Raw genomic sequence first — 17240 nt, forward strand, 5'->3', positions numbered from 1 at the left:
CTACCCCCACCCTCACCCCCTCCCTCATCCTCACCCAGAGCTTGGCCTCGCCCCCTGGCGGGCGAACGTTAGGTGCCGAGGCGCGGGGGTGGGGGGCACAAACCCGGCGGGCAGCGGGAAGGAGGCCGAGGGGGGCCGCCCGGGCCCGACACACACCGAGAGGTCGGCACCCCCCGGCACCCCTAGTCTGCAGCCGCCAGGAATATGTCCGCGACCGGGGCGCGGAGTAGAGCCCCGGGGAGGAGAACCGGGGGAGGGCGTGTGCAGTGGCGGCGGCAGCGGAGCCGCTAGTCCCCTCCCTCCTGGGGGAGCAGCTGCCGCCGCCGCCACCATCAGCGCGCGGGCCGCGGCCGGAGCGAGCCCGGCGAGCGGCGCGCGCGGGGGAGGGCGGGGGCGGGGAGGGGGGTGGGCGAAGGGGGCGGGAGGGCGTGGGGGGAGGGTCTCGCTCTCCCGGCGACCAGAACCCGAGAGGGAGACCCTGGCGGCGGCGGCGGCGGCGCCTGACACTCGGCGCCTCCTGCCGTGCTTCGGGGCGGCATGTCCGAGGCTGGCGGGGCCGGGCCGGGCGGCGGCGGGGCAGGGGCCGGGGCAGGGGCCGGGCTCGGGGCGCTGCCCCCGCAGCCCCCCGTGCCGCCGCCCGCGCCGCCGCAGGGCTCCCCGTGCGCCGCCGCCGCCGGGGGCTCGGGCGCCTGCGGACCGGCGACGGCAGTGGCGGCGGCGGGCACGGCCGAAGGACCAGGAGGCGGCGGCTCGGCCCGGATCGCGGTGAAGAAGGCGCAACTGCGCTCGGCTCCGCGGGCCAAGAAACTGGAGAAACTCGGAGTGTACTCCGCCTGCAAGGTACTCGCTCGCCGCTCCCCGGCCGCCCAGGGGGTCTAGGGCCCTGCCTGCGGGACCCCCGCCCCCTCCCCCTCCAGCCCCCGTCCCCGCCTCCCTCCTCCCGCCTGGGGCCGCTGCACCGCGGAAGTGCTGCTGTCGCCCGCGCCCAATTAGCTGCTTCTCGGACCAGAGTCCTGTCGGGTTGGACGGAGGGGATCGCGGAGATCGGGAGCCTTTCATTCTTGCCCCTCTGCGTCTGCGCTCCTAGGCTGCCCTGGGGCTTTGTTGCTCTGTAGGAGCTCGCCAGAGCCACCTTTCAGAGAGTGGAGCAGCGCTAAGTGGAGAGCGCCCCAGGGCCAAGGAAACCTCTTTTGGGGTATCTGAGCGCCCCCTCTTTCCCCGTCCTCTCCGCGTGTCCCATTGGGAGGAACTGAGTGGAAAGAGTGAGAATGAAATAGGCTTCAGGACTCCCAGCGCTTTGGGAGCTCGAAGGGGCGGAACGCGCGGGGAGGGAACGTGGGCACAGCCCGAGGCGAGGAGGGTCCAGGAGCTCCCGGCTCTCTGGGCTGAGGGCGGAGGCGCTGCTGCGCCCGGTGACAGCCAGGTCATTATTGTATTATTACTTGTTTAGTTAAAACGCTGTCCCAGCTGCTCGAGGTGTAAACAGGATTTGGCAAGGTGACAGCCCAGCGCGGCGGGCCCTACTGCTCAGTTTGAGGACACGCGTTTCTTGCCATCCCCTTTGCGTCCCAGCTCTCGGCCCCCCGTAGCTCCCCAGCTGCAGATCCAGATGTGGGCGCCGTGCTCCCAGGGTGAGAGGATTGCCCGAGGCCGCGGGGCAAGCTGGCCCTGCGCTGTCAGCAGCGGCTTTGTTTTGACAGGGTGACAGCTGAGGGGGGCGGGGACTTGGCCTTGTCAGCTCCTGCGGCCTGTGGCTGAGGCGGGGAAGAGACACTCACTCACACACCTCCCATGTATATCTCCGGCCTGCTGCAAACAGGGTCAAGTTCCCAGATTCCAGATTCCCACAACCAAGCTCCAGGGGCCACTTCTGAATTTTAATGTAAAGATTATTAATTCTGCTGGAACCTCTCTTCCCAGTGAACCTGTTTTTAGTATTTACTGGAGCCTCTCAACCTCTGGAGAAGTCTGTGCTTACCCTTTTTCCCACACCATTCACATCCTCACCTATATGTTGAATGCCTACTGTGTACTTAACGCTATATTAATATTTAATATTGGACAAATGTAGGATCTAGCTCTAGTGCTTTTCAAACTTTAAGGTGCATAGGAATCACTTGAGGAACTGTTAAAATTCTAATTCTGAATCTATAGGCCTGTGTGGGGGGCTGGCGAGATTCTGCATTTCTAATGAACTCTCAGCTGATGTGAGGCTGGTTCAGTGACCACACTTCAAGGAGCAAGTCCCTAATGCAGACCCCGGCAATATATTATAATCCCTTTCGAATTCGGTCAAGAAAGCAAACTGCCCTCCTCTGAGAGCAATACATGGTTGGTATTTATGGAGGACTGCGAAAAAGATAGAGGAGAGTATACTTCTAAGAAGGGTGACGGGCCAAGAGGTGGTTATAAAGGACATTAAGACTAATGGCAAGACCTGGAGTGCAGTAGGCAGAAGGGAGAACTGTGCCCAGAAATGAAAATAAGCTCAGTTCCTTGGTGGACCTGACATTCCGCAGCTGGAATGGACTCACATAGGAACTGTCAGTTCAGCTTTTCTGTCCTGGCTTTTTATTGGGTTCCCATGATGAACACTTTCTTTCCCAGCTGCCTGCTGTTGCCTTAATACCTGAAAACTTCCCTGAAGTTTTGGTTCCCCAAACCATGAGCCTGTGTTATGTGCTCTGCATTGGTATTTTTAGTCCTTTCAGATTTCCAAGAGTGAAATATTAGGCCCTTTTCTAACATTTATGACTTGAGGGGTCCTGATCACATTAACAACCAAACTTTTAGGAAGGGAAAACTTCTCATCAAAGGCCTCTTTTTCTGGTCCTGGGAGACTCTGGAAGTGTCTGTTTTCATTTGCTCATTCATTCACTAAATACTTAGAGGAGTCTCAACTAGGTGCCAGGCATTGTGCTGGATGCTGGGACTATGACCCCCAGAATGTGTCTTTCTGGAGCTACTGAATATATGTGTATGTGTGCGTGCATGTGGGCATGTGTGGGTTTGGGGCCTGGGGAGGTGGGTAGTGAACCATTTACAATGATGTGGAAAAAAACCTGCTTTCTCAAGGTGGTGTTAGAACTCAGAGGAGAGCAGTTCTTGGGCTGGAGCATGGGTGGGGTAGGAATGGCTTCCTGGAGGAAGTGTCAGTGGGTGCTAAGGACTCTTGGCAGCACAGGGTAGGGTGACGCGAAGCTTCTTGAAGTGGAGAAACTGAAAGCACTTGTGAAAGCTTGGAGCTGGGCCAGAAGGAGCTAACACCGCCTTGGCAGAGGCCACCAGGTTGGGGGGCAATGTGTGTGGCCAAGAAGGCATTGTGGAATCCAGGAATTTTAACCTGGGGAGTGACATTCTCTCTGATTTGCCTCCCCCCTCTCTTTTTCTTTATTAAACTGCTTGGTTGGGTGTGAGAGGAGTGTGAGAGAGCAGATCTGTGGTTCTTTCTCAGCTTGTCTCTATCCTTCACCTAAGAAAGCCCCAAAAGGACAGATTCTTCTGCCTTTTGTCACTGATGGGCCCCTTGGCAAATTGGGGGGAGTTGAGAGGTGAGAGAATGAGGAGGGACCTGGAAAGAGATGAGTAGTTTGCTGGGGGCTATTAAAAGAGAAACAGGTCCCAGACCTGATAAAAGATCTGGCCTTTAAACTTCACAAATGAAACAGAAGGAGGAGGGAGCTAGTTCACAGCTCTGGTGGTATGCCACACCCTGGAGAGGAAAAAAAAAAAAAAAGAAAGAAACAAACAAACTTGTTTTGCAGGATCCAGGGTAGAGTTCTTTGAACTATGTTCTGGCAAAGGTTGCTTCAGAGAGTCCCTTTGGTTCTGTGTGACCCAGTCAGAATAATCATTAAAAATGTAGATCTGACTATGTTACACCTCTGCTTGGGACCCTTCATTTCCCTTTGCTGTGGTCCGCAGTGCCCTGTATTGCCTGACCACTATGTCTGGCTCCTTTTCAGTCTTCGTGAGCTTGGTTCCCTTCTACCTCAGGGCCTTTGCACATACTGTTTACTGGGATTGAAAGCTCTTCTTGACTCACTTTCAAATTAACTCCCAACTCTTCCTGCACATGTAACATTCCTTGCATTTCCTTTACCTGACTGGCCAGCCCTCCCATTGTAAATTGTTTGGAACCCCCTTGTGCTTATTTTTCCTTCCTAGTGCTTTTATCACAATTTTTAAGTGTGTGATCATTTGGCATGTGTTTGTCTCTGAATGGATTCTAAGTGTTGTGGTTCTTGACTGGGTCAATGAACTAGAGAAGAGGAAATGATTAGTTCTTAAGGAGAGTCGTAGTGAAATTTTAGCCTGACTGCTTCTTGACAATTGGGCAGAGGGAATTCTTTAACATTGTACATTTCTAGGTATCTCACAGGGGTCCACTGGACTGGGTTTTTAGTGTTACAGAAAAAACCAAAGTAAATGTATGAGTAGGCCAAATCTCAGTCTCCTTGAATTTAAGTACAATTTATCTACTAAAAAACCCCACTGACTCTTCCTAATGAAAAGGGCCATTTATACCTGAAAGGAAGTACTAGGGTATAGTAGCCAAGAGCATGTGCTTCTGTGTTTAGATTTCAGGATGTCCAGCAGTGTGACCTTGGACAGTAACTTTGCCTCAGCCTCCATTTCCTTGTGTGGAAAGTAGGAATAACACTACTGTCTCATTGCATAACAGGGAGGATTTAAACTGGGCTAATATGTATGAGACATCCAGCTCTGTGTCTGGCCCATGGTAAGCCCCTACAGCAGCCCAGAGTGGGGAATACACTGCTAATGTAGAAGTCAGGAAAGAACGTAGGATTTAGAGAATCTCAGATCTCAGCTCTGCCACTGTGTGAGGCTGTCATTCAGTTTTTCCCTGACCCTTGATGACTTCCTCTGTAAAATGGAGACTATAACTTCAACCTTGAAGTTAAAAGAGAAAGGGTCCTCCAAAGTTCCTGGAACCTAAAAGTGTTGGATTGATGCTGGGTAAGTGGAATTGCTGCATTGTCTGTCAGTCAGTGGCCACAGAGCATTGATGGAGAACCTTGTTGCCTTGATTCTGGGCTGATTGCCATACTTGGAGTGTGACACGGGCTATAAAATTAGGCTTCACTTAAAAAAAATAATGGTTTATAATCTAAAAGTAACACTGATTGTAGAATATGCAGAGGACAGAGGCAGAGAAAAATTACCTGCCTACCAGCCAGGAGCTGGTGAATGGGGCACTAGAGCAAGCCTTAAAACCGGGGAGAGCCCACAACACCGTTGTATTTGTCACTCACTCCTCCAGAGAGCAAATTTCTTTTTCAACTGTCAAAATCTTGAGCAGTGGATCTTACCCAGAAGCTATTTTTACCCCCAACTCCCCAGGGGCTATTTGGTGATGTCTGGGGGCATTTTTGGTCATTGTCAACGTGGGTGAGGGAGTGTTACTGGCAACTAGTGAATAGAGGCCCAGGATGTTACTAAGTATCCCACTCTGCACAGGCCACACTGCGCAACAGTTATCTGGCCCCAAGTGACTGTAGTGCTAGAGTTGAGAAACCCTGTTTTAGAGGAAAACTGTATTGACCCATAATACTGTGAATACATTTGCAGCATAGGAAAAAGTAATGCTTTTAAGGTTAATTTGCATAACACTTGAAACCTGAAAAATGTCACTTTGTGAATCATGGGGCATATTTCTAAACAGCTTTACTGTGGTATAATTTATAGATCATAAAAGTCACCAGCTGTAAGTGTGCAGTCAGATGCTTTTGAGTTAAGGTACATAGTTATGTGTCCATCACTACAGTTTAGTCTTACAACTCTTCTGTCTCCCTAAAAACTTTCCTCTGCCCTGGGCACCTCTTTAAGGTGATACTTTGTATTAATTCACAGTTTGCAAGCATAAACCAAATTAAAAATATCTTTTTGGAGACTTGTAAGTATAATTACAGCAAAGCACAAAACAGGGAGGGGTGTAGATACAATATTGTTTTTTTGTTTGGTTTTGGTTTTGATTTATTTTTTTATTTTATTTTTTTTTAAGATTTTATTTATTTATTTGACAGAGAGAGATCACAAGTAGACGGAGAGGCAGGCAGAGAGAGAGAGAGAGGGAAGCAGGCTCCCTGCCGAGCAGAGAGCCCGATGCGGGCCTCAATCCCAGGACCCTGAGATCATGACCTGAGCCGAAGGCAGCGGCCTAACCCACTGAGCCACCCAGGCGCCCAGGTTTTGGTTTTTAGATGCAATGTTTTTAAAAGAGTGGTCTTCAGCCACAAAAATCTATAGCATACAGCTATTTCACGTGTGGTGACTTCCGGAAGAGGCTATGGTATCGTGGAGCCAGGCACACATAGGAAAAATATTTGGCAGGAGCAATACAAACAGCCCGAGAGAAAGATGACCAAATTTAATTGTTTCCTCATAAACTTTCAGGGAAGATGGAAATTCAAGCCTGCAAAGCCTTCAGATTGTGATTTGCAGCTTTATGTAACTGAGAAAGTAGTTTACAGGGCAAAAGAGAACAAAAATCTGCTGAGGAGTGTTTTGTTTTCAGAAGCATGTGCTTGCAAATAGCATTTGGTGATGCAGTGCTGGTGTGTTGTTTTTGATTTTGATTTTTTGGGGGGTGGATTATTTTGTCTTTTTTTTTTTTTTTTAACACTGAGCAGATCTAAACCTGATTACCCATCCACATAGGCAGGATTTAATTCTATTTCTGTCAGGTAAATCCACAGGTCTAACCTATTATAAGGGAGTATTGAGGGTAAAATACCCAGTTTCATGTGAGGTACCTTGGAACGATCAGAACATCTGCTTCTCGGATGAAAGATTTGGATACTCTGTGCAGTGCCAATAAAACTCGGATTTCCAAGGCTCAGTGCTTTCTGATTTAGTTCGCTCCTCACTCCAGCAGAGGAAGGTTGTTATTTAGGAATGGTTGTCAACCATTTCTTACTCTTAATGGTTTCCTACTCCTAATCTGATTCAAACTCAAAGCACCTGTGGCAGCACAGGAGGAGGGCTGACTGGCCAGCTACCGGAGCATACTGGGAGAATCCTCCTCCTTCTCCTTCTGTGCTGGGTGCCTTTGGGCAGCCACGGAACAGCCGTGGGATTCAGTGTCCGGCAAGTGAGGTGGGAGTCGGGGCCCCGCCTCATCAACTTACTGTGATGATGGAGTGGGTTAGCGTATGGGAGAGTTCTGGGAATACAGGTAGCCCACCTACGTCAGTTTTAGTTCGCTTTTGGAAACTTTCCACGGGTATCAGCTGTTTTGTTGATAGTGTTTTGCCACAGTGTTAGGTGCCTTGTGTCATTTGATTCTTCTACCTGGGGCAAGAGGAAGGTAGAGAAGGTCATTTTACTAGCAGGGAACCAAGACCCAAAGAGGTTAAGCAGCTTCCTCAAGGGCTGTGGTTGCTCAGGGAAGAGCTGGGCCACGTAGTCGGTTTTCTTTCCAGTGCATGACTTGCATCCCCATTCCAAACTTGCACATGGGGTGAAGGGGATGGTCTTCTCAGTGGTTTACAAAGAGGATTTCGGTTTAGGCGTTCCATGGTTGTCATTTGACTTTTATTGTTAGTCCTATTGCGAGGTATGTTCAAAGGCTTTTCTAGTTCATTGAAACTGTGCAGGCCATAAAGCAGACAAAATAAGCGTTTTTTATTACTGGCCTAGGGCAGACAGATGCATGCCCTTGATTGTTTTAAAGCTGACAATCAAGAATGGTCACTGTGCTGGCCCATTAGAATTCCTCATTGAAGGAAGATGAAAGTGGTGGCTACTCAGGCTGTGGAAGGTGCGAGATGTGCCAGAGAGGTAGGGAATTGGCTGTCTTGGACTTCTAGAAGTCCCAAAACAGCTCCGTGGGAGACTATACACACAACACTGTTATAGCTCAATTTGGAGGAGTCATTTTTTTCTTCATTTTATTATGCAGACAGTAATGTGCTCATATCATAAGCATATAGCTTGGTGAATTTTCACATAGGCACGTGGCCATGCAGCTGCCACTCAGAGAAAGCTGTCGAGCATTTCCAGCACCTCTCAGGCCCCCTTGTGTCTCCTCTCACCTCTGGTAACCCTTATTCTTTATTATTAGAGATCACTTTTGCTTTTCTGAAATTTGACGTAAATGGAATCATGTGGTCTGACTTCTTTTGCATCTGGCTTTTGTCACTCACATGGTGTCTGTGAGCTGCATCCGTGTTGCTGCATAGAGTAGTTTGTAAAATCACATGTTCTTAATGTAAAAACGAGTTTAAAAATCGCCAACCATTTTCAGGAATGAAGTCGTTGGATGTGGATAACTTCCTAAAATTACTTTAATTAAATCTTTGAAGGAGAAGATGGGAATTCGATATTTCAGAATTTAGCGTATGTGCAAGTTCTTGGAATACAGGGAAGAACCCATGAGGGCAGGAATGGGGACAAGAAACCAAGGATGGCTGTGGATAAGCACTGGGACGGAGAAGGGGCAGAATGCTAGGGAGGTAGGTGCTGGGAGCCTGTGATGTCACAGTTGGTGGAATGCCCAGTCTGAACAGTTCCTTTGCCTCTGGAATCTGTATTGGTCAGTCCTTACTCGTAAATATCCATGTGAAGCCCTGCTGTCCCACAGCCTTGGTTCTGGAAGATGTCTAGAATTATCTGTCGTATCCTGCAAGCCATGCAGAACCATACGTGTTGGGAGCTGTGGCAGAGTTTCTAGAAGGTTGGCTACAACCCAGCACCTAACGCTCTGGTAGGCATTGACATCTTTGTGTTGTGTTGTGTTGTTGGCCTATGGGATGGAGATGCAGGAAAGAGAGCATTCTCCTTCACCCTCCTTCCCCCCGCATCCCCAGTACCTGGAAGTGTGAGGCCATCTCTTTTCAGGAGTGGCAGCAAGGAACACAGATTTACTCTTTTACTCAAAACATAGTTTTGGCATAACAGCTCATCTTTGAAATCTCCTGTGAAATATGTAAACTTACTGTTTAACGGAATCATAAGGATTGTCCACTTACGAAGTAATCTGTTCTGTAGTTGATGTATTTAACACAACAGGGCTTTTGTCTTTTTTATATTTGTGTGCACATGTACGTGGGCATGTTACATTATACCTCTTGCCATTTATTCTACATTTATTACCATGGGCTGCTTTAAATTTCTGCTTAGGTAGCTCTTGTCTAAATTCCTTATGACAATTCACCTTTCATCACAATTGAAATAGAATTGAATCTTTCTATATTTTTATTTTTATTTATTTTTTTTAAGATTTTTATTTATTTATTTGACAGACAGAGATCACAAGTAGGCAGAGAGGCAGGCAGAGAGAGAGAGAGGAAGGGAAGCAGGCTCTTTCTATATTTTTAAAGATTTATTTTTTTAGAGCGAGTGAGTGCACACACAAGGGGGAGGGGTGGAGGAAGAGGGAGAGAGAGAATCTCAAGCAGACTCTCCGCTGAACAGGGAGCTCAATGTGGACCCTGAGATCATGACATGAGCCAAAACCAAGAGTCAGATGCTTAACTGACTGAGCCACTCAGATGCCTCTTGGATATGTATAATATTGAATTGCTCTCATCTCTGACACTCAGTTATATATGCTGATACCCCCTGCACTGCACACGCTTCTTCTCCACATATTGGTGTGACTTATTGTCAAGCCTCATTCTGGTCTGCTCTCAAATACCAACTTTTTAGAGAAGCCTTCCTGACTACCCCCTCTCAGAAAAAGCAGCTCCCTATCACTCTATAAGTTTACCTAATTTGTTTTCCTTTACTGCATTTTTCAACACTTGGAAATCATATATATATGTACATGATATCATATTGTTTCCTTTGGGACAGTGGAAGTTCTGTGAAGCAGGGACTTTGGTTTACTTCCTGTCCCATGTCCGCTGACTGTGCTTTGCACATAGTAGGTGCTCAATACATATTTGTTGAATAAATGGGTAATTTCATATTCACAGTGAATTTCCTATTCACAGGCTTTGTGAGATTGGAAGAGAGGAAATTGAGTTGTAGAAACAAAGTAACTGAGGTTCAGAGAGGTTTAGTAATGTGCCCAAAGCCACGTGGTCCCAGGAGCAGGGCAACCCCCTCACACCCTGTCTGGAGCTGGAACAGCATCTTCTGACTCTACCTACAGAGCTAAGTGCAGTTCCCTTTGAGTTTTCAACAGACCTGGTGACCTTCAGCGCTTGTTTGATGGCCTGGATTTCTACAAGATGGAGCAAGGGGAGTCATAACACCTACTTTAATCCTTCTCTGAGTGAATGATGTGAACTTCTCTGACCACCATTTCTTCTTCTGCAAATTGGAAGTAAATTCTCACATGGGAGTTGTGTTGTGAGACCAGCAGAGTTAAAACGTATGAAGTGAGGGGTGCCTGGGTGGCTGAGTTGGTCAGATGTCTGCCTTCAGCTCAGTCATGATCCTGTCTGTTGTCCCGATCAGGATTGAGCCCACATTAGGCTCCCTGCTCAGTGGGGAGTCTGTTTCTCCCTCTTCCCCTACTCCTTTGCTGCTTGTGCTCACGCTCTCTCTCACCCCTCACTCTCTCAAGTAAATAAGCAAAATCTTTTTCTTTTTTTAAAAAAAGATTAAATTTTTAAAAAGATTTTATTTATTTATTTGACAGAGGGAGAGACAGCGAGAAAGGGAACACAGGCAGGGGGAGTGGATGAGGGAGAAGCTGGCTTCCTGCTGAGCAGAGAGCCCTATGGTGGGCTCGATCCCAGGACCCTGGGAACATGACCCGAGCCAAAGGCAGATGCTTAATGATTGAGCCAGCCAGGTGCCCCTAAATAAACAAATCTTAAAAAAACCAAAACCCAAAAACCTATGAAGTAAGAAAAAAGCCGTACCATATATTCTAAAAGCCTATGTGATGTTAGTGAATTAGAAAAAGAATCATCTACAAAGACATGTTTTCTAACTGCTATTTATATTTTTTGTTGGTTTGCTGCCCACTTAAACTAAAGGTTACCATGGGCTTTCTTTAATATGTTCTTGTCTTTGTACCCAGATGCCCAGACAGAGGGCTTATTATTTTTTTAATCAGGAGATGAATGCATGTATTTTGCAAAAAAGTGTGAATAATGTCTGTAATGATCCATTTGGAATGATATGCCACCTGACCTTAGGAGGAGGCTTTGAGTAATCTCTTCTGTGACCTCGGGGCAGGACACATGGGGATGCTTCCATTAGTTCTCCACCCTCCTAGAAAGCCCCCATCATTGCATGCTATCAGCCTGTGCAGCCTTCCACGAGGCTTCTGTGGTATGCCGGAGATTCCAGAAGTACAGGGATGAGACCTGAGTAGTATCATAGTGACTGATGGTGGCAGCTCTAATTTGCATTAGCTCTAACAAGCTGGTGTTGAAACTGGATGGCAGAATGCCAAGGAAGCCAAGGTCAGCATTACTTTGAAATAGCAAAGTGAGTCATATAACCCAGGATTTGCACATACCCGCAGGACTACCTGACTCACCCCACCTCCACGGGAGCACATCCATGAGTATTGGTTAGGTGCCTGTGCCCAGGCTCTGCCCTGGTGGGTGGTAAGTGACAAAAGGAAGTGAAAGCCACAAGGACCCCCTCATCTTCCTGGGGAGACAGGTCTAGAGGGAAAGAAAAATTCAAGCGAATGATCAAACATGAAGTCAACACAGAGAAAACCCCTTATAAGTTGGGGCAGGTAGAAGTGTAGGAGAGAGGCTCAGCCCAAGTGGAGCAAATGATGTAAAACAGCAGAGAAGCAGAAGTGAAGGGAGCAAGACATCAGAGTGGTTTGGAGTGTGGACCCAGGGAACAGACTGCCTGGGTTTGAATACTGATGTGCTGCTTCCTAGCTGTGTGAGCACGGGGTGATGATTTACCCTTTATAAGCCTCAGATTTCGTAGCTGTAAAACAGAGAGCGTGATATTGTCAACTTCACCCATTCATTCAACAAACTGTTATATCATGTATCATGTGCCAGGCATTGATTTAGATGCTGGGGATACAGTGACAGATGGGCTTTTACTCTTGCATAGCTTGCTTCTGGTAGCAGAAGCAGACAGTAAACAAGAAAATAACAGAAAGTGGTAAGTGCCACATGCCACACAGAGAATGAAAACAGAGAAGTAAATGAGAGTGCCTGGGGAGTTCTTCCAATACATGCCCAGAAAGGTCTCTCTGCGGATGGGACTTGGTTTGGGGCCTGAATGATAACAAAAAGCCAGCCATTGGGTGTGTGTGTGTGTGTGTGTGTGTGTGTGCGCGCGCGCGCGCGCGTGCAGAGGGTGCCAGGTGGGGAATGCAAAGACTTGGGGGTAGAAATGGCTTAGCATACTCAAGGGTGGCCAGGTGTCCCTTGTGGCTAGATGGGGGTAAGGGGAGGAGTGCAGGAGATGAAGGGAGAGGTAAATGGGGCCAGATGGCTGAGTATGTGTAATTTTCACATGGTGAAATGATTTGATTTCCAGTTCTGGTCGTTTTCACCAAATACATATCAAGACCCAGAGCATTTTAATCACCGTAGATAGTTTCCTTCTGCCCCTTGCTGTTCAAATGCCTCTCAGTTAGAAGTAACCACTAATGTACTTTGTGTCACGATATATGAGTTTCGATACTCTAGAATTTCATGTAAATGATGCCACACAGTACGCACTGTTCTTCCACTCAGTGTGGTCTGAGATTCATCCATGCCACATGCCTTAGTGGTTAATTTCCTTTTATTGCTGAGGTACTGCACTGTACAGATGTACTGGTTTGTTCGTCTCTGCACCTGCTGTTGGGCATCTGGGCTGTTTCAGATGGATTTGGAGGATTTGGAAAAGATTTGGGTCTTAAAGCATCCCCTTTGGCTGCTTTGAGGAGAGTAAAGTGTGCAAGAGAAGGAGAGCCAGTTGAAGTTACGAGAGTGTAGATGGCAGCAGGGTAGACGGCAGATGGTGGCTTGCACAAGGGTGATGGTAGAGGAGGGGGAAAATAGCAGAAGCGACAGAACTGGATTTGTTGTGGAGGGTGGTGTAAGCAAAAGACGGAAATGAGCCAAAGGTCTAGGATTTTGGTTTGAGCAATGGAAAGGATAGTAGCTCCATTTACAAAGTTGGGTAGGACCTCCAGCACAGCTGTTCTAGAAGTGGGGAAGCATCAAGAGTCCTTTTTCCCGGACGTGTTAAATTAGGTGTGTCTTTTAGTAGTCAAGTGTTGTTTTCATAATAAAATGAGATAATCCACTTAGCTCATTTGGTGTGGTATCTGGAATCGTTTAAGTGCTCGAAAAATGGTAGCTGAAAAATGGTAGCTGCCGTTACAATTAAAAGCAGAGCTAAATAGTAACTACTGATCTTAATAAAGAGACCAGCCAAATCGAAGAAAAAGGAAAAACAAGTACACAGGAATTGTGGGGCGTGGGGGCGGGAAGGAACCTCTCTCTGGGTAAAGAAGAAACCAGCTGATAGAAAGTCTTGAATTTCAGGTAGAAAATTTTGGACTGAATTCATTTAATAGTAGCGAGTCTTTGCACTTTAAGAAGGAGGAGCCCTGAGATATTTGAGAGTGCCAGGGAGAAGTTCTAGGTTTTGGTTTTGGCTCTCTTCTTCTTTGCCAGCTGGGGTAACTCAGGCAAGCCACACCCCTTCTGTAAGCATTGAATTACTTGTCCTGTGGGGTTATTGGGGGGGAGGGAATAAGATGGTGTTGGCTAAAATTGCCTTGGGAAGTATTAGGCAGGAATGCTGGATGTTGTTAGATGGCATTTTAGAGTAGAGTGATGGGTCCCGTGCATTTTAGATGGAGCGAGAGCGGGGATGTATTCAAAGTGAGAAGAAAGCTGTTTTTTCTGACCAGCTGTCGAAGGCCTGACCCAGGGCCCTGCCAGTGAGAATGGAGAAGATGTCGATCCGGGAGAGACTTGGAAAGAAGAGTCAGATGGCCTTGGGTGAGGGCAGTGAATGCAGATGTACTGAGCCTCAGGGACTGGGAGAAAGGTGGACGGCACTGAAGGGGATAGGCTAATTGAAAAGGGGTGTTGGGGTTGAGGGTTAGTCTGACGTTGACTTCCTGGGCAGAGATGGCGGGTGTGGGAAGCTGGGGACGCAGCCTGGAAGTTTTGGTTTGCAGTTTGGGCTGGTTGTGTGGGCTTGCCAAGCCTCAGCCTGAATGATGCTGGGTATACATGAGAGTGTGAGCTGTCCAGGGAAGCAGCATATGTGGCGCTGTTTGTTTTGCTCATCCCGCTGACGCGGTGCCAGAACAACAGGCTGTAGAGTGAAAAATTCTGTCCATCAGCTGGTTGTCTGGCCTGCTCCATGTCAGCCAAGCAGTTTGACAAGTCTTTCCACTTGTCAAAGTCCTCAGTGAGGACTGAGCTATCTGCAAAAGCTGGCAAGAAGAGACTCAGGGAGTGCCTGGATTTAGGGTTCTGGGGCACCAGTTTCTTGGCCTTGGTGTCATTCAGGGCCTCTTGAGGCCCTTCCAGGGGAGAGGCGTGCTTGGGTTGGTCGTGGAGGCGTGACTCTGATGTGGTGCAGGGTCTGGCCCATCCCTAGGTCATTTGGTAATGCTGGAGTCATTTAGCAGCTCTTTAGATAATGTCTAAAGGTTGGGCCTTTCATTCATTCAGACCTGATTATTTAGCATAAAGAGGGCAGTTTGTGATTGAGCGCCAGCCCAGGCCTAGGATTCCTTCCAGACAGTGAGGTCAGGAAGGTTTTCTGTTGATTTGATGTTGGAGTCATCTCAGAGAGCTTGGAAGAGGAGCGTTTAAATAAAGTGTTAATACCTGGGTAATTTCCTCATGGCATATTTTTCATTCTCCTTTTGTATCCTTGACCACTTTGCAGTATTTGCTTTGTGTTCTCGTGACTTCCCAGACCAAAATGGCACTGTTCATTAAGGTCTTCAGAGACGTTTCTGCCTTAAATTAGCACGCTGGTTATCTTTTCTCCCCTTCCACTTCTGTTTTTACTTTCAATTCCGGGCAAATATCTCTTGAGGAAAGTCTCCTACACCCACTCCCACCTTCTCCTTTTCACTTACGCCAAGAGTACCCAGATTTGGGGGCCACCTGTCTGGCTCGGTGGAGCATGCAACTCTTGATCTTGTGGTGGTGAGTTCGAGCCCCACGTTGGGTATAGAGATTACTTAAAAATAAAAATCTTAAAAAAAAAAAATACCCAGTTTTTTAAAATCCCAGTTTCAAGTCCTAGCTTTATGGTGTCTGCTGGATTTCCAGGTACAACTGTGTGAACTGGAAGGATTGTCACGGTGGAGAAAGAATTTCTGTCCCAGCAAGGATTAGCTAGCCATTTACATTTAAACCGAATATGGAAAACTGAAGCTCATCTTGGGAAAAGAGGAAGGTGTCCGGGCTTCCATCAGACCACTTTCTTCTTTCAGGTCTTTGCTACTCCAAGTGTGGTCCTCACCTGGGAACTTTTTAGAAAAGCAGGATCTTGGGCTGCACCTCAGACTTACTGAATCTGAATCTGCATTTTAAGATTTCCTGGGTTGGGGCGCCTGGGTGGCTCAGTGGGTTAAGCCGCTGCCTTCGGCTCAGGTCATGATCCCAGGTCCTGGGTTCGAGCCCCACATCTGGCTTTCTGCTCAGCAGGGAGCCTGCTTCCTCCTCTCTCTCTGCCTGCCTCTCTGCTTACTTGTGATTTCTCTCTGTCAAATAAATAAATAAAATCTTTAAAAAAAAAAAAAAAAAAAAAAAAAAAAAAAAAAAAAAGATTTCCTGGGTGATTCAGGAGCAGATTAAAGTTTGAGAAGCCCAGCTCCAGAACTCAAGAGCATTATCCAAATTGCTTCCAAAGCAGTCGGCTTCCAAATTTATTGGGATCACAACTGCTTTCAGAACTTCAGGTGTTGTTTTAAAATAGGATTAAAAGATATATATATATATATATATATATATATATATATATTTTTTTTTTTTTTTTTTTTTTTTTTTTTCCCAGAGTAACACATGCACACTGTTTAGAGGAAAATTCAGACAGCTCACTACAGTGGCAAATGAAAATGTTAGCCCTCTCCCCCAGCCTCCTGCATCCTGGCTTTCACTCCCTTTCTTGAATCCGCAGAACGTGTCTGTCTCCCCTCCCTCCCCTGCAGACTGCACCCTGCAGTTTATACTACAATTCAAGGAGCGCAACTAGATTCACTGTACAGAAATCCATTTAGAGTCCAGTTAGGCTTGAATTAAAGCTGTGAATGTGCCAAAAAGTTGGATGTCGGCAAGTCAAGAATGTTGAATGAGAAAGCCCAAAAGAAGCACCAGTGAATCCGGCTTCATTATTAGCAAGTTTGTTTTTTTATTTTTTTATTATTTTTTTATTATTAGCAAGTTTTAATTGTTTCAAAGTCTCCATTCATTTTAAAAACAGGGCAACCTACTTAATGACTTATTCCCATCATTCCTCTTTTGCCAAGACAAATTCTGACAGTGGAACTGTGGCTACCTAGACACTAACTTATTTTGCCTTATCAGATCAGGGGAGGACAAGGATGGAGACCCCCATTTGCTGGTCTTCCCCCCCCCAACATTAAAGAAGCTTATTGAGCTTCTTTAATGTTGAGGAGAAAATATACCTCAATTTTGGGATGCATTTTTGGCAAAATTTTGCAGAAGACCTGTATTTGAAAGGATAATTAGTTATTAGCAGTTCTGGCCTTTTAATTTTTAAAATTTTATACTTTTAAAGACTTATTTATTTATTTTAGGGGGAGGGGCAAAAGGAGAGGGAGATCCAAGCCCACTCCATGCTGAACTTGGAACCCAACCCATGGCTCAGTCCCATGACCTTGAGATCACAACCCAGGGCAGAATCAGAGACTTAACCAGCTGTGCAGCCCATGTGCCCCAGTTCTTGTCTTTTTAAAAAGCTTTAGTGAGATATAATTGGATGCCCTAAAAGTCTGTGGTTTTAAGTTTACAATTCAGTGACTTTTAGGAAAATTAAGTTTTAGATTTCCATCTCCCCCAAAAGATCCTTGTGTCCATTTGCAGCCAAACCTGTTTCACTCCAGCCTCAGACAAACCAATCTACTTTCTGTGTCTATATATTTGCCTTTTCTGGAACTGATATAAATGGAATTATACAGTATGGGCTTATACTTAGCATAATGTTTTGAAGCTCATTTCTATGGAATATATATCAGCATCTAATTCCTTTTTAATGCCAGATAATATTCTCCTGTGTGGAGATGCTGTATTTTGTTTATGTATTCACCAGTTGATAGACATTGAATGCTTTCCACCTTTGGCTAGCTGATA

General features: G+C 46.8%; 1 protein-coding gene across 4 annotated transcripts in view; it reads left to right on the forward strand.

Annotated features, from left to right (window-relative positions):
* The first annotated feature begins 417 nt into the window (after positions 1–417).
* KAT2B (lysine acetyltransferase 2B) overlaps positions 418–17240 on the forward strand; it is a 102991-nt gene continuing 86168 nt past the window's right edge. The window contains exon 1 of one of the 4 annotated variants that reach the window (XM_047737840.1): positions 418–840. In XM_047737840.1, coding sequence (XP_047593796.1) covers positions 538–840 — 303 coding nt within the window. In that variant the 5' untranslated portion in view covers positions 418–537. Of the gene's footprint in view, positions 841–8578; positions 8729–17240 lie in introns of those variants that run through there. The other 3 variants (XM_047737822.1, XM_047737831.1, XM_047737857.1) reach the window with 3 other exon arrangements.

This window comes from Lutra lutra, chromosome 1 (genome assembly GCF_902655055.1).
Source record: "Lutra lutra chromosome 1, mLutLut1.2, whole genome shotgun sequence".
NCBI lineage: Eukaryota > Metazoa > Chordata > Mammalia > Carnivora > Mustelidae > Lutra > Lutra lutra.